At 43.9% G+C, this 21,078-nt stretch overlaps 1 protein-coding gene across 3 annotated transcripts in view; it reads right to left on the minus strand.

Moving 5' to 3' along the window:
- Positions 1-263: 263 nt before the first annotated feature.
- LOC118360691 (transcription factor NF-E2 45 kDa subunit-like) overlaps positions 264-21,078 on the minus strand; it is a 33,719-nt gene continuing 12,904 nt past the window's right edge. Inside the window, exons 1-4 of one of the 3 annotated variants that reach the window (XM_035739989.2) lie at positions 6,811-7,007; positions 4,627-4,705; positions 4,237-4,374; positions 264-2,821 (exon numbers count right to left, since the gene is read on the minus strand). In XM_035739989.2, coding sequence (XP_035595882.1) covers positions 1,514-2,821; positions 4,237-4,374; positions 4,627-4,674 — 1,494 coding nt within the window. In that variant the 5' untranslated portion in view covers positions 4,675-4,705; positions 6,811-7,007 and the 3' untranslated portion in view covers positions 264-1,513. Of the gene's footprint in view, positions 2,822-4,236; positions 4,375-4,626; positions 4,706-4,853; positions 5,020-6,810; positions 7,008-21,078 lie in introns of those variants that run through there. The other 2 variants (XM_035739991.2, XM_035739990.2) reach the window with 2 other exon arrangements.

The following is a 21,078-nucleotide window of genomic DNA, read 5'->3' on the forward strand; positions in this document are numbered from 1 at the left end:
CAGCCTGAACTTTCATGGAATGAATTGCAACTTCGTCACTGTCCTACACCAATACCCCATGTCAGTGGAATTGTTTTTTGAAATGTGTAAAGATGGCTACCTCATCTCTGTACCCCACACATACAATTATCTTTGAGGTTGAGCAGTGCATTTCTAACATCAAGACCAGGGAGTTATTGAATGTCTCTTTGCACATGGTGACATTACTAATTACACTACAAAGATACAGGTGTCCTTCAAAACGCTGTTGCTGGAGATGGTGGCCAATGACTTTAAAACTGTTTAATGGCTGATGGGAGGACACTGAGGCTGGATCAACATTGATACTCCACAATGCTAACCTAAATGAGTGAAAAGGAAGCCTGTATAGAACAAATATTCCAACCATGCATCCGGTTGGCAAGATATTACTATGCCCTGAATAGTGTTATGCTTGTGGCAAATTCGACACATTAAGTACAGTTGTGGCTGCATCATGTTATGGGTGTTCTTATCCGCAAGGACAGCTCTCTTTTTTCCTCTATCTCTCTTAGTTCAATGGAATTGAGTACCGGCAAAAACCTAAAGGAAATCTGGTTCAGTCTGCTTTCCATCAGACCCTGAGGCAAAATCACCTTTAAGCAGGACAATGACAAACGCAGCCATACAACATACACGAGTTGCTTACCAAGACTACATTGAATGTGGGTGGCCTAGTTTTGACTTGGATCAGCTTTTGATTTGGGTGTGAATACTTGTGTTAAATTTCATTTTTCAATAAATATGGATTACGTCAAGGGGTATAAATAATTTCTGAAGGCACTGGTCTTAACCATCGAATAACATATATCCAGAACAAGCATAGCCATATGACTTCACTTGTAACTAACTATTGACTTGCTTGTACATGAGCACAGTATCTGAAAAAATAACTTTTAGCTGCCATACACTTTCAACATTAACATGTTGGTCCCATGTTTCATGAGCTGAAATAAGATGCACAAAAATGTTAGTGAGCGTTACTGTTTGCCAAGATAATCCTTCCAACTCAGGTGTGGCATTTCAAGAAGCTGATTAAACAGCTCAGCAGTACGCCCAACCTGCCTCGCAACCGCAGACAACGTGTGTGGGTGAGTGGTTTGCTGATGTCAGAGTGAACCATAGTGGGGTTATGGTATGGGCAGGCATAAGCTACGGACAATGAACACTATTGCATTTGGCAATGGCAGTTTGAATGCACAGTGATACTGTGGTGAGATCCTGAGGCCCATTAAAAAATGTTTATAAAGGTATGTGACCTACAGATGCAGATCTCTATTCCCAGTCATGAAATCCATAGATTGGGGCCTAATTGATCTATTTTAAATGAACTTATATGAACTGTAACTTAGTGAAACTCTTTGAAATTGTTGCGTTTTATATATTTGTTCAGTATACTTAATGGCTCTTACTGTACTGTAGATGTATCGTTTCATAATGGTATATAAACAGTGAGGCAGTATACAATAGCTGTCCAATAGATTTCATCTTTACATTATTCTCCATCCAACACGTCAGTACGTGGCACCAGGTATACGTTCCCATCAGGGGTCTGCTGTAGAGAGTAGTCCTCTATGGAGTAGGGATGTCCATCCTCATCCCGGAGCTGAGAGAACACTTCTGCATACAAGTCTGTGAGGTGGTGTTTAACAATAGCCAGATTGTGTTGGAACTCCATTCTCTCTCTGGCCAGGTGATCCCTCTGAGCCTGCAGTTGACCCAGCTCTCCCTCCAGGTAAACTATATTCTCCAGCTTCCTCTTCCTGCAGTTCTGAGCCGCCACCTTGTTCTTCCCCCGCCGGCGGATGTCTCTGACGAGGGCGAGTTGGGAGTCTGTGAGCGTGTACTTGGTCAGGAGCTCGTTGAAGTCATCCACAGGTAGGTTGATGATCTTCCCCAGAGGGAAAGGGATCTTGAGGGCGTGAGCTCTGCGTTCGTCCCGGCTCAGAGGGACAGGAGGGTTGCCTCTGGGTTTTACATAAAACGCCTGAGAAGAGCTCCCTATGCTGACAGAGCTGTTAAGGTGCAAGTCATTCAATGCACTCTGTAAACCCTGTTGATGTTTCATTGACATGGGAGGCAGGAAGTGAGGCTGTGGTTGCATTTGGGATGGTTGTGTTACAGGGAAGTAAGAGGGGTGCGGCCCTGAGTAGGGGTAGGACTGGGTAGGATGCTGCTGATAATCCAAGGAGTAAAGGAGGCTAGCTCTCCTACCTTGCTCACCCATACTCTCCATCCCCCTGTGACTATAGTTCAGACCAACCTCTGTGCTTGAACAAGCAGGTACGCCGGTCATGACATCATCCGGTGAGGCCAGCGGTGGGCTAGACCCCAGCGATAGGCCCGAGTCAGACTCCAGATCATCCACAGTGCATGGTTGGTGTTTGCCCTGCCTGTGATCAGTCCCTAGCATGTGTCGACTTGAACCTTGAGAGAGGCCAGCATTGTCTTTTCCAGCAGACCCCTCACCACTGACACTCATCAGACTCATTTGTTCTAGAAAATTCATCTGCGGTGGTGGCAGAGGGTTCAGAACTCTGGGATTCAGCTGGGCTCCAGAATGAGTTCCAGAATGTCTGTACAATGCCTCAGTTAATTCACTGGTAGCCTGATGCTGGCAGGCTGGCATTACATCAGAGTAGGTTCCCTCATATGCAACATCATGGTTTGTCTCACCACAACAGGGGAGAGACTGTGTATGAGAGTGAGACTGAGCTATGCTATAACTTCCCAGAGATCTAGGTGGCTCTGTGGGATGGTACTGAATACTTTCATATGGGCCATCATGGGGGACCTCAAAATCCTAAAATGAAAAACAAAGTAAGAATCATTAGTTGATGCTTTCTCTTTTCATTAGTTTATCATTACTATGTTACTTTATGTATAAGACAAAATAATTATACATGTTTATCCCTGAGGTTTAAATTGCTATGTGTATTTGTGAACATGCAAAATATAATTTCATAGGAGAATGAATAAATCATCTACGGGAATGAGTGTAAGAAATAACTCTAAAGCAGTGTGTGTGTGGGGGGGCAGGCTGGCTATCTTACCTATAAGTCACCTGCTGCCCATAGCACACAGTTCACCCCCACCTTGGTATGCACACAGTTCACCCCCAACTTGGTATGCACACAGGTCACCCCCACCTTGGTATACACCCATAACACACAGTTCACCCCCACCTTGGTATACACCCATAGCACACAGTTCACCCCCACCTTGGTATGCACACAGGTCACCCCCACCTTGGTATACACCCATAGCACACAGTTCACCCCAACCTTGGTATGCACCCATAGCACACAGGTCACCCCCACCTTGGTATACACCCATAGCACACAGTTCACCCCCAACTTGGTATGCACCCATAGCACACAGTTCACCCCCACCTTGGTATGCACCCATAGCACACAGTTCACCCCCACCTTGGTATGCACCCATAGAACACAGGTCACCCCCACCTTGGTATACACCCATAGCACACAGTTCACCCCCACCTTGGTATCCACCCATAGCACACAGGTCACCCCCACCTTGGTATGCACTCATAGCACACAGTTCACCCCCACCTTGGTATGCACCCATAGCACACAGGTCACCCCCACCTTGGTATACACCCATAGCACACAGTTCACCCCCACCTTGGTATACACCCATAGCACACAGGTCACCCCCACCTTGGTATACACCCATAGCTCATGCTGCCCATGCAAGTCTCTCTTAGGTGTGTTATCAAGTTTCATGTGGAAACAGGTGGTCATTGTGCTGTGCAAGGGGCTGCTTGCGATGTACAGTGCTGTGCTTGCCCCCACTCCCTGTCTCTTCATCTTGCCATAATTCAATTGGCCCATTGTCAAGTGTGTGTTACTTTTTAAGTGGGAATACACAGCCTTTCCTTAGATTAAACGTGTATACATAAACTTGACACTACTGTGGTTGGTTTGCAAGATTGTGTCATTTTCTCTTTTCTGTCTGTCTGTTTGTGGTTGCCTAATTCACTGCCATGGGAGTGTTTTGCTAAGAGAGGCCAATAGTATGAAATTGCATCTCACACAGTAAGGATATCATTAAAAACAATAGCTATAGTTTTCCATATCGCTATGGCTACATAACCAGCTGATGTAGGCAGAAGAGAGAGGCTTTCAATCAAACGCAAATCACATTTCAGCTATATGGTTACATAATTATCAGGCTATTGAATACTCATCCTCATACCTGAAGATCTGTGATGGCCATCAGTTCCTGCCAGGCCAGGTCCATCTCTGGGTCGTGGGGGGCTCCACGTGACCGGGCTCCAGGGGCATGGGTGGGCATTGACACCCCCCCACACAGCCTGCCCGGATTCGCCAAGCCCTGGAGAATGAATTGGTAAATGCTGTAAATCTTAGATATCTTTGAGTTATGGCATTTTTATGCTTTATTTTCAAACTTATTTTGACAGTATTTATACTTACAACATGAAAAATGTAATGATTACTTGCTTCTTTAAATAGTTGAACACAAAACTAAACCTTTTTTCACAGGGAAGAATCCGATGCCCAACAAATACACAACCACCACACAACGTTGTCTCAACGGTCTATTTCATTACATGATGTCACCCACCTCACTTTGTCTCCTCAGTGGGAGTATATAGTTGGCTGCTGCACACATTCAGGACTGGCTGTGGTTGCAGGGAATCCTCCTGGAACAGACCGACAGAAACAACGATTATTATCAGCTTTTTTCATTTTTATTTAGCCATCAGAATACACTGATTACATGCTGAACTCGTCTCTATTGATTCAATACATAGATGCTAACACACAAAGGAAAAACACTAGAAGTCTCACCTTATCTAAGAAAAACACTACATGTTACAATCCTTGAAGATAACCTGGTGTATTCATCACCTCCATAAACTGAACACACACCTCATTTCATACCGCAGAAAGATGCACATACCATAAAGGTAGACCCACTAGAGATGGCTACATGTACTAGATGTGTGTTTGGGTGATGTTCTGTGTTGAACTGTTTGGGACATGCGACGACCAGGCACACAGAGTTCCGTTGGGCTGGATCCCTCCTATCAGCTGAGCTGTGGTGCTACTATGTCAGTCACTGATAAGACAATCTGCTGGGAGACAGCACAGCGCTCCCTCTGCAGCAGTAAACAGGGGCTGGGGCCTATGCAGTCAGGCCTATGCTTCTTAGTGTAAATTGAAAGTCAGGGAGGGCTTGATAACCTTAATAAATGGTTTAACCTTTTAAATGCTTTATAAGACGTAATGCATTTTATCCCTCTGTAGACGCTCTGGATCAGTAATGATGATAGTGGACATACATCTGGGACATTCCCATTAATAAGTGCTCATTTGAGAGTAGCAGACAGTACATTGTCCTGGTTTTTATAGTCATTGTACCACACATGAATTTCATATTTAGTTTTATGTATTGTTGTTGGCACTATAGATACTGACTAAGATACTTTGGATGATGAGAGGCAACAGGCAAAAACTAAGTTATGCATCTTCCAGCATTTACTGGCATTCCTCACTGGCTTTGTTTGGAACTCAACGTCATTCAAGCAACTTATTTATACTCAGGAACAGAGCAGGAATCCTCTGCAACAGCACAATGATGACCATTCCATCTTCCATTACCACAATTGTTTATTTACTTTATTTAAAAATAAAAATAAATCTCATCTCCCCGGCAACACAAAATATTTTCAAGCAATCTGTATATTCCAAGTTTTCCTGATTTAAAGATCTTAGTGATAAAGTATGTAATTTACAACAGGATACATTGCTGCTTCAGAGGAGAAAACTTGATTAATTACTTTGGCTCACACATTCGCATGTCACTCTCACACAGCTCGGAGGTGATGGCTCTCACCTGAACACTATTGCAAAAATGTGACATTATCCCAGTAAATACGGTCACCTAATTCATCAAACCACTACATGGTCATCCATCTTTGTATTTGTACTCTGTGATCTGTAGCTACAGGTTCCCATGCATAGCATAAACAACGTAGATGGGCTTGTAACTCATATCCTGCCATAACCACTGTTATGTTTGTGGTGAAGGCTGTTTCCTGTAGTACTGAGGGGCAGATAAAGTCGCCTGGCCTGGCTATCAACCAGGTCTTACAGATCTTACATCAGGTGTTGCATTAACACAAAAAACAGCTCAGAGTGGTGGGCTATACATGAATATCACAATCCTACTACTCAGCATACATTTTTTTACTCACGATACTAGGCGCACGGGCAGCAATGCTAACCCAGAGTATTGTGGACAAGAGAAAATGATGCATTGTGTAGTTCTGAAGAGTAATATCTTAGAAATGGTCAGTAGGTAAACATGACACTAATTCCTGAAGAGTACAAATAAGACTTGAATAGTAACAGTTAATAGGTCATTTACTAACTGGAGATAAATGAATGGCTAAATAAGTTATCTGGCCTAAATACTGTCTACTCAATATATAGGCTACTAGGATGACAGTTTGATTATAAATATATGCTTGTTCTTCATATTGGGCATTTGCATAATGTTTTTAATATATGCTTGTGACTATTTTTGAATTTAGTGGCAATTGATTGTCAGTTGTATGTTGTCAAGTGGATTATGTTTGTTGAATAACCAGCTATCAATTGCCTCTAATATTTTTGAGAACCTGTTTTGCACAGTGATGACAAGGTAATAATGAATGTATGAAAAAGGAAAAACAGGGTATAGTTAAAACATGAAAGAAGTAGCATTATCTGGCAATGAAAAAAAGCTGGAGAAAGAACATACCTGAGCAACATGTCTCTGAGTCTTCAACACGTGTTCGGGAGACAAAACTCTTCAGAATGACACATAATAATCCAGGTAGAGATGAATAAAATGACTTTATATTCACTTTCGTGAGGACGAAGGTGAACGTGTCCACTTTTAACCGACCATTATAGGGAGTGCATGTGCTTTCACTCTTTCTATATCTCTCTCTCTCTCTTTCTGTGTTTCTCTCTCTGCCAATCTCTAGCTCTCTGCTCTGCTGCTACATAGACAGTCCCCAGCAGAAAAGGGGTGTCTCTGCCTCCGATGTAAGCAACTTTCCTGTAAAGCAACCACACCACAGTTTTTAGCTTCTATCATTAATAAAACACTTGCACTCTGACAACAAAAAATCCCTTTTTCCCCACAAGAGAAAACCACAGACCAAGGACACGGCATAGCCCCAAACAACCCCTTGTTACCTTTTAAAACAAAGACAAATTAGTCTTAGCTAGGATGAATAGATGTTTAATCTACATGTTGCCTATATTCATGGACTAATTAACCAGTATTACTCGTAGACATGATGCACAAATCCTTATACAAATCTAGCTGATCGCGAGTCAGCGAGTCCGCTTCGTATGAAAGGCCTATAAGAAAGCTTCCCTCAGAAGTCCTCTGAAAGGAGAGGTTTGTGGAGTGTGATCTGGAGCACCTGGAGTTAAACCACCCTGGTATTGATTGCTGTTAGAGAGGGCCCTGTGCAAGTGGGGGACGTGGGTGAGTTGCAGACAGGCTGGATTGAGACTTAGTTTAGTAGGGATGGAATGTACACCTCCACCAGGTAAGAAAGGCTACATTGTTCTTATATCTGGCAGAGCAACCACTGAGGGAGAGAGAGGAGCAGGGGGAGAATGGAGAGGAGCGTGACTTACAAAACTCTCCCCAACACTGCCCCAATCTAACACACTCTGTATTTATAAAGACAAGCCTAGCCTGTCTAATGAGTAACACTAGCATGGTGGATATTTTACTAGACTTATCTATACACATACAGGAATTGTTAATAGGTAATAAGCCAATTTAACTCTTCTCGATTATTTGATGAGCTTGGTGGAGTAGTTTTACTTCTGTGCAGTAATGTACATATAGCGGTCGTCCAAAGTGCTGGTGTGGTATTCTCATGTTCCAAATCTGGATGCATAGTAACGACATGCAACATGAATGTTTTTCCAAAAAACAACATGAAAGGGGAATTCTACTAAATCGATTTATAAAGGTGGGGTTCATATTTCCAAAACGTTGAAAAAAGAAACAAGAAACCAGTCATATTTGTAAATCACAAGGAACATACACTGAGAGTACAAAATATTAGGAACACCTAGCTATGATTCCTTATTGATGTCACTTCTTAAATCGACTTCAATTAGTGTGTAGATGAAGGGGAGAAGACAAGTTAAAGAAGGATGTTTAAGGCTTGAGACAATTGAGACATGGATTGTGCATGTATGCCATTCATAGGGTGAATGGGCAAGACAAAAGATTGAAGTGCCTTTGAACGAGGGTATGGTAGTAGGGGCCAGGCACACCGATTTGAATTAGTTAAGAACTGCAACCCTGCTGGGTTTTTTACACTCAACAGTTTTCCATGTGTATCAAGAATGGTCCACCACCCAAAGGACATCCAGCAACATTGACACAACTGTGGGAAGCATTGATGTCAACATGGGCCTTGTGGAATGCTTTCGATGGCTTGTAGAGGCCATGCTGTTCTGAGGGCAACTCAAAATTATGAAGGTGTTCCTAATGTTTTGTACACTCAGTGTACTTCTCATAGTACACATAAAAGAACATGGCAGAAGTTTTAAAAAGTCATATTATCAAGTCAGATCCCAGCTCCAAGCCACAGATTATGATGATGTTTTTGTGTCATTGTTCTAAAAAAAATTAACAAGTAGGTGGCTGACAGAGTCAAGAGAGGTGGGTGTCTACCAGGAATCAGAGAGAGAAGGGACTTCCCAACTTCTCAGCTTCCTAGCACCCAGCCCCCTACTCACCCACCTCCTAAGGATGCCAAAGACTAGGCTGTTATTACCCAGACCACAATGGTTTTCACCCTAATTGCAGTTCCTAGCTCAACGCCCTCTCTTTGTGGTGGTGTTTGTTTGCAGCAATTGGTCTTTGACATCTTGGGTAAGTACTTTTCAATTTGTTCTGCTTTAAAGTGTCTCTTGATTTTGCTAAGATTTCTTGTCCATTCCCATTATTGTATAACATCTCTGAGTATAATCCCCCAAACTCACTATTTATTTATTCCTTTGTCCCTGTCCCCTTGGCCCCCGAGGCACGGCTTGTTCACCCCGCTTTCATCCAGAAGTCGAGGTCCGTACAGGTGCATCAAAGCTGGGACAGAGACTGAAAAACAGATTATATCTCAAGGCCATCAGACTGTTAAATAGTCACCACTAACTGACCACCACCCAGTAGCCTGCCCTGAACTTGGCCACTGTCACTAGTCGGCTACCGCCCGGTTACACGACCATGCACCTTAGAGGCTGCTGCCATATGTACATAGTCATAGAACACTGGTCACTTTAATAGTGTTTACATACTGTTTAACTGACTTCATATTTATATACTGTATTCTAGTCAAGGCCAACCTATTCAACTATTGCTGTACATATACTATTCTTCAGATATACTACATATTCTATCCATAAACTGTCCATAATGTCTATACATCTTTTTGTAAAAGACCAAGTCCATAGTATGGCAAGAACAGCTCACATAAGCAAAGAGAAACAACAGTCCATCATTACTTCAAGACATGAATTTCAGTCAATGTGGAAAATTCTAAGAACTTTGAAAGTTTCTTCAAGTACAGTCGCAAAAACCACCAAGAGCTATGATGAAACTGGCTCTCATGAGGACCGCCACGGGAAAAGAAGACCCAGAGTTACCTCTGGTGCAGAGGATAAGTTCATTAGAGTTAACTGCACCTCAGATTGCAGCCCACATAAATGTTTCACAGAGTTCAAGTAACAGACACATCTCAACATCAACTGTTTAGAGGAGACTATGTGAATCAGGCCTTCATGGTCGAATTGCTGCAAAGAAACCACTACTAAAGGACACCAATATGAAGAAGAGGTGCATGTCCTACTCATTCTACTCCATCATTAATAATGTGTTTTCCCCTTATTCCTCTAAATAGGTATATTTTAAATTATTGTCCCCATTGTGTCATTAGAGAGGAAGAGGTGCGGTATTGGAGGTCATGCTTTAACAATCCCAAAATATGCTGTATATGATTCGAGCGGAAAAAATACCTCAGCACTGAACAACATGATTCTGTTTGTTTCTCCTGGTTGTGGTCTGAAGAAGGGAACAATGAGCAAGTAACTGCTTGGAAGAGAGAGGAATAGAGAGATGACATGGAAAGTAGAAATAGTCACAGTAGTAGTACTTTATTGATACCATGGAGGGGAATGTCATGCATCACCACAAGTATATCAACAATACATCATGTTCAGAGACAGGACATGGGCCAATAGCAATGATGATACTATTCAACATAAACCCCAGCCCAATTCCTAAGTAAATATCAATGTGTGTTCACAGTTAGTGGACAGTAGACATCGCCCAGCATTGTGCAACGGACGGTACAAGGCAGGGAGGTTTAAGGGACAATGTGATAGCATGGGCTGCTCCCCTCTCCCCATCTCAGGCTTAAAACCACAGCAGTTAGCAGCTCCCTTCATAAGCACCCAACGCTGCTTTTATCAGCACCGAGCAGAGCTTCCGCCACCCAGCATCCTCCCTTTCCTCCTCTGTCTCCCTCTCTCACTCTGTTTCTGCATCCATGAATGGATACACACACACACACACACACACACACACACACACACACACACACACACACACACACACACACACACACACACACACACACACACACACACACACACACACACACACACACACACACACACACACACACACTTCCAATTACTTCGCACCCCACTATGACCATACACATTCCTGTTATACTTCCTGCTAATAAATAATATAATCTCATTATTGTTTGAAGTACAAAGTCATAAAATAATAGCTTTTCAAAATGTGAGGTTTGAAAAGGTGATGCTGTATTGTGAAATATCACAAGTCGCCTAATCTGTACATCTTATCATTGGTCATATTGAGACATTACCAATGAATGCAATGATACTGCAGGTTAATGTTCCTCATTTGTTGTTTGTCAGGTGTAATGATTGGTCAATGGCAAACATTTTACTCAACCGCAACAGACCGCCATCAGGTTTACTGTAATGATGACTGTGATAGAACTACCAGAGAAAGTGGATATTTGTTATACCAGTACATGCTTTTTGGAGATCCTGTTGTTTAATGTAGTCATCATATTGATTAAGGTGTTCATTTGAAGTGGCTTGAGTACTTTAGAAGGAGGCATAATGCAAAAGTGTCACCTTTAGACTTTACACTGTCAACGTCTTACGATTTTCCATCAGTTACATGAAAACATGTTCTCCTCTAGCTCTCACTACAACAGTGTTTTATTTGAAAAGCTAGTAGCTATGGTTATGGAGGCCTCTCCCCTCTCTGTGACCTGTCTTTCAGATTCAATACTATTGAATTGAAAGGAAAACCCATTTGCCCATCTTGTAGAGGTACAGATACAACAAGGAGACAGATATTTCACTGGATGTTTAAATGTGAAGCATCCACTTGGCGTTTCCACTCACTACAAAATATGGTAGCGAGAGCAAGCCCACTGTCGGGCAGTGGGAGAAGATAGAACGAGATGGATTTTGGCCGACATTCTGCAAATTTTCTCATTGATGAAACATTTGATCTCAATAAAGTTTTCTGTTCCCAAAACTTAGACTTTACCCTTTGCAAAAGTAAAAAAAAAATTGAGTTGTTTAGAAGGAGTGCAAAGGCAACCCTTATAAAGGCACTCCTTGAGTTATTGAACATGTGCACTTCACATAGTAGGCGTTCCCTAACGGAAATATGCAGGTCATGATAAAATGCGCCAATAGGATCTTGCTAGCTGGTGCTTGGCTCTGCCCCCTGCCTTGCTTGTTCTACACACTATGACTCATTTGTTCCCATTGGAAATGACAGGCTGTGGTCTATCTTGGTTTAGTTATACAAATCTTTGGGTAAATTCTTAATACATTTTTGGATTAGGCATGTAAAGTAGCAACAGTCACTGTTGTCATGGTTATATCGCCAATAGTCTATACAGTAAAAACACAGGCAATTCAAGTACAAGATCAGAGGATTCGGTTAAAACCAAAATGTTCTTATACTTCTAAACTACAAACAATATGGCATGCCAACATTCCTCTGAGAAGCATCAACCTTTTAACTGAACAGTTCAAGGCTGCATATTGTGTTTCCTCTCAGACATCAAGGGTCATTTTGAAATCTTTAGTGGTAAAATTGTGAAAAACCATTGCAACATTGCAAAATGTGTCGGTTAACCACAGGACTGTTGCAAGTGTATTTTTTTGGAATCATATGCTATCATTTAATGCAGCCTATATAATCTATAATATGAATTTACCTTTATGTTTGGAAGCATACATTCTAGGACCTAAATAATAACTTTAATGGCAATGTGCCTTTCCCCTGAAAACAATATTACAATCACAATACTGCCTGCAATAACAGACATAATTGATGTCTTAACCAAAATAGAGGTTGACACGTAAACACTGATGTCATGCTGAATGGATTGGGAATAAAAAAGGGGAAAATCCCATCAACATCCATGAGTTTCCAGATTGATACTTCCCAGAAGAAACAACCAGGATAATTAGGTTGGTTTAATGTGGGAGGATCTTTAAAAAAACGTTTCATACGACATGTCCGAATATACTCAGACAGACATTGGAGTCAAAGAGGAAATCAGAGGATCATAGTCCAGAGTGGAACACAGTTGGCCTACCTCCATTACCGTAGGCCTTTATATAATGGTTATATAAAAGTTACATAATGCTGCAATGTAAAATCTAATGTTTGCAGTGGTGTAGTTGAAGAACATGCCCTCAAAGAGCATGTCCTTTGGTCAAAGAAAACTAACTGACTTGAGACTTTTATAATACCCCTATTGTGGCTATGTGGTATACCACCACCACTCTGCTTGCTGGAAATGTTACTACCTAACTGCATAGTCCCTCCATGACTTTGTCTTGATTTGATACAGTCAGCTCCTCCAACCACAAACTTTGGCCTCTGAACCTGATACCGAAACACAATTAAAGCCTGCATAATTAATTATATGACCAATTGTTTAATTTGCAGTAACAGAAACATTACATTCAAAGTATATTCTCTCAAGTATCACACCTAATTAGAATGACCTGGACCAGTGATTGACTTGATTGAAATAGGTGCCTGTACTCATTTTGGGTGCCGGTACTGTTTATATTTAGATGCAGGAGCTTCACAATGCTTATTAGCTAATATTCTACAAGCGGTTACAGGAGCTCTAGCAGTAGCACATTTGAGGTTCTGGTACTCAGCTCCGGTGAGCTCCTGCCCAAGTCAAACAATAGTCTGGATCAATTATGTACAGTGCATTTGGAAAGTATTCAGACCCTTTGACTTTTTCCACATTTTGTTACGTTACAGCCTCATTCTAAAATGTATTAAAAAAAAACATTTTCATCAATCTACAGATAATACCCCATAATGACAAAACAAAAACAGGTTTTTATCATTTTTTGCAAATGTATTAAAAGTAAAACACAGAGATACTTTATTGACATAAGTATTCAAACCCTTTGATATGAGCCTCGAAATTGAGCTCAGGTGCATCCTGTTTTCAATGATCATCCGTGAGATGTTTCTACAACTTGATTGGAGTCCACCTGTGGTAAAATCAATTGATTGCACATGATTTGGAAAGGAACACATCTTTCTATATAAGGTCCCACAGTTCAAATCAAATCAAATCAAATCAAATGGTATTTGTCACATGTGCCGAATACAGCAGGTGTATGTAGACGTTACATGGAAATGCTTACTTACAAGCCCTTAACCAACAATGATTTAAGAATTTAAGAAAAAAATAGAAAATAAAAGTAACAAATAATTAAACAGCAGCAGTAAAATAACAAGCGAGGCTATATACAGCAGGTACCGGTTAGTTGAGATAATATGTACATGTGGTTAGTGTTATAGCGACTATACATAGATTATAAACAGAGAGTAGCAGCAGCGTAAAAGAGGAGTCTGGGGAGCCCTTTGATTAACTGTTCAGTAGTCTTATGGCTTGGGGGTAGAAGCTGTTAAGAACCCTTTTGGACCTCGACTTGGCGCTCTGGTACCACATGCCGTGTGATAGCAGAGAAAACAGTCTATAACTAGGGTGGCTGGAGTCTTTGACAAATTTTTGGGCCTTTCTCTGATCATGTTTGGACCATGATAGTGTGTTGGTGATGTGGACACCAAGGAACTTGAAGCTCTCAACCTGTTCCACGACAGCCCCGTCGATGAAAATGGGGGCATGCTCGGTCCTCCTTTTCCCATGGTCCACAATCATCTCCTTTGTCTTGATCACATTGAGGGAGGGGTTGTTGTCCTGGCACCACACTACCAGGTCTCTGACCTTCTCCCTATAGGCTGTCTCATCGTTTTCGGTGATCAGGCCTACCACTGTTGTGTCATCTGCAAACTTGATGATGGTGTTGGAGTCTTGTCTGGCTGTGGAGTCATGTCTGGCCGTGCAGTCATGAGTGAACTGGGAGTACAGGAGGGGACTGAGTACGCACCCCTGAGGGGCCCCCGTGTTGAGGATCATCGTGGCGGATGTGTTGTTCCCTACCCTTACCACCTGGGGGCGGCCCGTCAGGAAGTCCAGGTTCCAGTTGCAGAGGGAGGTGTTTAGTCCCAGGGTCCTTAGCTAGGTGATGAGCTTTGAGGGCACTATGGTGTTGAATACTGAGCTGTAGTCAATGAACAGCATTCTCACATAGGTGTTCCTTTTGTCCAGGTGGGAAAGGGCAGTGTTGAGTGCAATAGAGGTTGCATCATCTGTGGATCTGTTGGGTTGGTATGCAAATTGGAGTGGGTCTAGGGTTTCTGGGATTTTGTTGATTTGACCCATAACCAGACTTTCAAAGCACTTCATGGCTACAGACGTGAGTGCTACGGGTCGGTAGTCATTTAGGCAGGTTACCTTAGTGTTATTGGCCACAGGGACTATGGTGGTCTGTTTGAAAAATGTTGGTATTACAGACTCAGTCAGGGACAGGTTGAACATGTCAGTGAAGACACTTGCCAGTTGGTCAGCGCATGTTCAGAGTATACGTCCTGGTAATCCATCTGGCCCTGCGTCATTTACATTTTACATTTAAGTCATTTAGCAGACGCTCTTATCCAGAGCGACTTACAAATTGGTGCATTCACCTTATGACATCCAGTGGAACAGCCACTTTACAATAGTGCATCTAAATCTTTTAAGGGGGGGGGGTGAGAAGGATTACTTTATCCTATCCTAGGTATTCCTTAAAGAGGTGGGGTTTCAGGTGTCTCCGGAAGGTGGTGATTGACTCCGCTGTCCTGGCGTCGTGAGGGAGTGTGTTCCACCATTGGGGGGCCAGAGCAGCGAACAGTTTTGACTGGGCTGAGCGGGAACTGTACTTCCTCAGTGGTAGGGAGGCGAGCAGGCCAGAGGTGGATGAACGCAGTGCCCTTGTTTGGGTGTAGGGCCTGATCAGAGCCTGGTGGTACTGAGGTGCCGTTCCCCTCACAGCTCCGTAGGCAAGCACCATGGTCTTGTAGCGGATGCGAGCTTCAACTGGAAGCCAGTGGAGAGAGCGGAGGAGCGGGGTGACGTGAGAGAACTTGGGAAGGTTGAACACCAGACGGGCTGCGGCGTTCTGGATGAGTTGTAGGGGTTTAATGGCACAGGCAGGGAGCCCAGCCAACAGCGAGTTGCAGTAATCCAGACGGGAGATGACAAGTGCCTGGATTAGGACCTGCGCCGCTTCCTGTGTGAGGCAGGGTCGTACTCTGCGGATGTTGTAGAGCATGAACCTACAGGAACGGGCCACCGCCTTGATGTTAGTTGAGAACGACAGGGTGTTGTCCAGGATCACGCCAAGGTTCTTAGCGCTCTGGGAGGAGGACACAATGGAGTTGTCAACCGTGATGGCGAGATCATGGAACGGGCAGTCCTTCCCCGGGAGGAAGAGCAGCTCCGTCTTGCCGAGGTTCAGCTTGAGGTGGTGATCCGTCATCCACACTGATATGTCTGCCAGACATGCAGAGATGCGATTCGCCACCTGGTCATCAGAAGGGGAAAGGAGAAGATTAATTGTGTGTCATCTGCATAGCAATGATAGGAGAGACCATGTGAGGTTATGACAGAGCCAAGTGACTTGGTGTATAGCGAGAATAGGAGAGGGCCTAGAACAGAGCCCTGGGGACACCAGTGGTGAGAGCGCGTGGTGAGGAGACAGATTCTCGCCACGCCACCTGGTAGGAGCGACCTGTCAGGTAGGACGCAATCCAAGCGTGGGCCGCGCCGGAGATGCCCAACTCGGAGAGGGTGGAGAGGAGGATCTGATGGTTCACAGTATCGAAGGCAGCCGATAGGTCTAGAAGGATGAGAGCAGAGGAGAGAGAGTTAGCTTTAGCAGTGCGGAGCGCCTCCGTGATACAGAGAAGAGCAGTCTCAGTTGAATGACTAGTCTTGAAACCTGACTGATTTGGATCAAGAAGGTCATTCTGAGAGAGATAGCGGGAGAGCTGGCCAAGGACGGCACGTTCAAGAGTTTTGGAGAGAAAAGAAAGAAGGGATACTGGTCTGTAGTTGTTGACATCGGAGGGATCGAGTGTAGGTTTTTCAGAAGGGGTGCAACTCTCGCTCTCTTGAAGACGGAAGGGACGTAGCCAGCGGTCAGGGATGAGTTGATGAGCGAGGTGAGGTAAGGGAGAAGGTCTCCGGAAATGGTCTGGAGAAGAGAGGAGGGGATAGGGTCGAGCGGGCAGGTTGTTGGGCGGCCGGCCGTCACGAGACGCGAGATTTCATCTGGAAAGAGAGGGGAGAAAGAGGTCAGAGCACAGGGTAGGGCAGTGTGAGCAGAACCAGCAGTGTCGTTTGACTTAGCAAACGAGGATCGGATGTCGTCGACCTTCTTTTCAAAATGGTTGACGAAGTCATCTGCAGAGAGGGAGGAGGGGGGGGGGAGGAGGATTCAGGAGGGAGGAGAAGGTGGCAAAGAGCTTCCTAGGGTTAGAGGCAGATGCTTGGAATTTAGAGTGGTAGAAAGTGGCTTTAGCAGCAGAGGCAGAGGAGGAAAATGTAGAGAGGAGGGAGTGAAAGGATGCCAGGTCCGCAGGGAGGCGAGTTTTCCTCCATTTCCGCTCGGCTGCCCGGAGCCCTGTTCTGTGAGCTCGCAATGAGTCGTCGAGCCACGGAGCGGGAGGGGAGGACCGAGCCGGCCTGGAGGATAGGGGACATAGAGAGTCAAAGGATGCAGAAAGGGAGGAGAGGAGGGTTGAGGAGGCAGAATCAGGAGATAGGTTGGAGAAGGTTTGAGCAGAGGGAAGAGATGATAGGATGGAAGAGGAGAGAGTAGCGGGGAGAGAGAGCGAAGGTTGGGACGGCGCGATACCATCCGAGTAGGGGCAGTGTGGGAAGTGTTGGATGAGAGCGAGAGGGAAAAGGATACAAGGTAGTGGTCGGAGACTTGGAGGGGAGTTGCAATGAAGTTAGTGGAAGAACAGCATCTAGTAAAGATGAGGTCGAGCGTATTGCCTGCCTTGTGAGTAGGGGGAAGGTGAGAGGGTGAGGTCAAAAGAGGAGAGGAGTGGAAAGAAGGAGGCAGAGAGGAATGAGTCAAAGGTAGACGTGGGGAGGTTAAAGTCGCCCAGAACTGTGAGAGGTGAGCCGTCCTCAGGAAAGGAGCTTATCAAGGCATCAAGCTCATTGATGAACTCTCCGAGGGAACCTGGAGGGCGATAAATGATAAGGATTGTGAATGTTGACCTGTTTAAAGGTCTTACTCACATTGGCTACGGAGAGTGTGATCATGCAGTCATCTGGAACAGCTGGTGCTCTGTTTCAGTGTTATTTGCCTCGAATCGAGCATAGAACTAATTTAGCTTGTCTGGTAGGTTCGTGTCACTGGGCAGCTTGTGGCTTTGCTTCCCTTTGTTGACAGTGCAGGTCATAGTAAAAACCGAGCCATGAGGTCGAAGGAATTGTTCGTAGAGCCCCAAGACAGGATTGTGTCGAGGCACAGATCTGGGGAAGGGTAACAAAAAAATCTGCAGCATTGAAGGTCCACAAGAACACAGTGGCCTCCATCTTTCTTAAATGGAAGAAGTTTGGAACCACCAAGACTTTTTATTTATTTATTTCACCTTTATATAACCAGGTAGGCAAGTTGAGAACAAGTTCTCATTTACAATTGCGACCTGGCCAAGATAAAGCAAAGCAGTTCGAAACGTACAACAACACAGAGTTACACATGGAGTAAAACAAACATACAGTCAGTAATACAGTAGAAAAATGTGTCTATATACAATGTGAGCAAATGAGGTGAGATAAGGGTGGTAAAGGCAAAAAAGGCCATGGTGGTGAAGTAAATACAATATAGCAAGTAAAAAATAAATAATAATAATAAAAAATAAAAATAAAAATAAAAAAAAATAATAATAAACACTGGAATGGTAGATTTGCATGGAAGAATGTGCAAAGTAGAGATAGAAATAATGGGGGTGCAAAGGAGCAAAATAAATAAATACAGTAAGGTGAGAGGTAGTTTTTTGGGCTAAATTATAGATGGGCTATGCACAGGTGCAGTAATCTGTGAGCTGCTCTGACAGCTGGTGCTTAAAGCTAGTGAGGGGGATAAGTGTTTCCAGTTTCAGAGATTTTTGCAGTTCGTTCCAGTCATTGGCAGCAGAGAACTGCAAGGCGAGGCCAAAGTAAGAATTGGTTTTGGGGGTGACCAGAGAGATATACATGCTGGAGCGCATGCTACAGGTGGGAGATGCTATGGTGACCAGCGAGGTGAGATAAGGGGGGACTTTACCTTGCAGGGTCTTGTAGATGACCTGGAGCCAGTGGGTTTGGCGACGAGTATGAAGCGAGGGCCAGCCAACGAGAGCGTACAGGTCGCAGTGGTGGGTAGTATTTGGGGCTTCGGTGACAAAACGGATGGCACTGTGATAGACTGCATCCAATTTATTGAGTAGGGTATTGGAGGCTATTTTGTAAATTATGTCGCCGAAGTCGAGGATTGGTAGGATGGTCAGTTTTACAAGGGTATGTTTGGCAGCATGAGTGAAGGAGGCTTTGTTGCGAAATAGGAAGCCAATTGTAAATTAAACTTTGGATTGGAGATGTTTGTTGTGAGTCTGGAAGGAGAGTTTACAGTCTAACCAGACACCTAGGTATTTGTAGTTGTCCACATATTCTAAGACAGAACCGTCCAGAGTAGTGACGTTGGACGGGCGGGCAGGTGCAGGCAGCGATCGGTTGAAGAGCATGCATTTAGTTTTACTTGTATTTAAGAGCAATTGGAGGCCACGGAAGGAGAGTTGTATGGCATTGAAGCTCGTCTGGAGGGTTGTTAACACAGAGTCCAAAGAAGGGCCAGAAGTATACAGAATGGTGTCGTCTGCGTAGAGGTGGATCAGAGACTCACCAGCAGCAAGAGCGACTTGCTCTTGAGACCCTTCCTAGAGCATGCCGCCCGGCCAAACTGAGCAATCGGGGAGAAGGGCCTTGGTCAGGGAGGTGACCAACAACCAAATGGTCACTCTGATAGAGCTCCAGATTTCTTCTGTGGAGATGGGAGAACCTTCCAGGGAGACAACCATCTCTGCAGCACTCCACCAATCAGGCCTCTATGGTAGAGTGGCCAGACGGAAGCCATTCCTCAATAAAAGGCACATGACAGCCTGCTTGGAGTGTGCTAAAAGGCACCTAATGGACTGTCAGACTATGAGAAACAATATTCTCTGGTCTGATGGAACAAAGATTAAACTATTTGGCCTGAATGCCAAATGTCACGTCTGGAGGAAACCTGGCACCATCCCTATGGTGAAGCATGGTGGTGGCAGGATCATGCTGTGGTGATGTTTTTCAGCTACAGGGAATGTGCAACTAGTCCGGATCAAGGGAAAGATGAACGAAGCAAAGAACAGAGAGATCCTTGATGAAAACCTCCTTCAGAGTGCTCAGGACCTCAGACTGGGGCGAAGGTACCTTCCAACAGGACAACAACCCTAAGCACTGTGCCAAGACAATGCAGGATTGGCTTCGGGACAAGTCTCTGAATGTTCTTGAGAGCCCCAGCCAGAGCCCAGACATCTCTGGAGAGACCTGAAAATAGCTGTGCAGCAACGCTCCCCATACAACCTGACAGATTTTGAGAAGATCTGCAGAGAAGACTGGGAGAAACTCCCCAAATACAGGGGTGCCAAGCTTGTAGCATCATACCCAAGAATACTCTAGGTTGTAATCACTGTCAAAGGTGCTTCAACAAAGTACTGAGTACTTATGTAAATGTGATATTTCCATTTTTTTTATATACATTTGCAACAATTTCTAAAAACCTGTTTTTACTTTGTCATTATGGGGTATTGTGTGTAGATTGATTTTTATTTATTTTTTATTTTACCTTTGTTTAACTAGGCAAGTCAGTTAAGAACAAATTCTTATTTTCAATGACAGCCTAGGAACATTGGGTTAACTGCCTGTGCAGGGGCAGAACAACAGATTTGTACCTTGTCAGCTCGGGGATTTGAACTTGCAACCTTTCGGTTGCTAGTCCACCACTCTAACCACTAGGCTACCCTGCCACCCCAATGAGGAAATAAACGATTTAATCAGTTTACAAAATGTGAAAAAAGTCAAGGGGTCTGAATACTTTCCGAATGCACTGTATATAAACCCTTGATTGCTGATGCTATGTATTGACCATTGAGAGGCTTTGAAGCCACCTGTCGGCCATATTGGCACTACCCAGTAGGCGCAGTCTTCCATAGGAATGAATGGAGATCTACAGATTTCAATTAAACGTTTCAAGGACAGAGTTACATGCATTTAAAGCTGCAATATCTGACATTGTGGGCTACCCAACCAAATTCACATAGAAATGTTGTTATAGATCTGTCATTCTCATTAAAAGCAAGTCTAAAGGCTGGTTTACAGTCCATCTATTGGCATGTCTGTAGTCAATTCTCGTAGCGACATCATGAACATTCTATTGCCATCCGACATCAAACTTGGCGTTGTTGTTCTGAAAAGCTATA

This window comes from Oncorhynchus keta, chromosome 28, assembly GCF_023373465.1.
Source record: "Oncorhynchus keta strain PuntledgeMale-10-30-2019 chromosome 28, Oket_V2, whole genome shotgun sequence".
Classification (NCBI taxonomy): domain Eukaryota; kingdom Metazoa; phylum Chordata; class Actinopteri; order Salmoniformes; family Salmonidae; genus Oncorhynchus; species Oncorhynchus keta.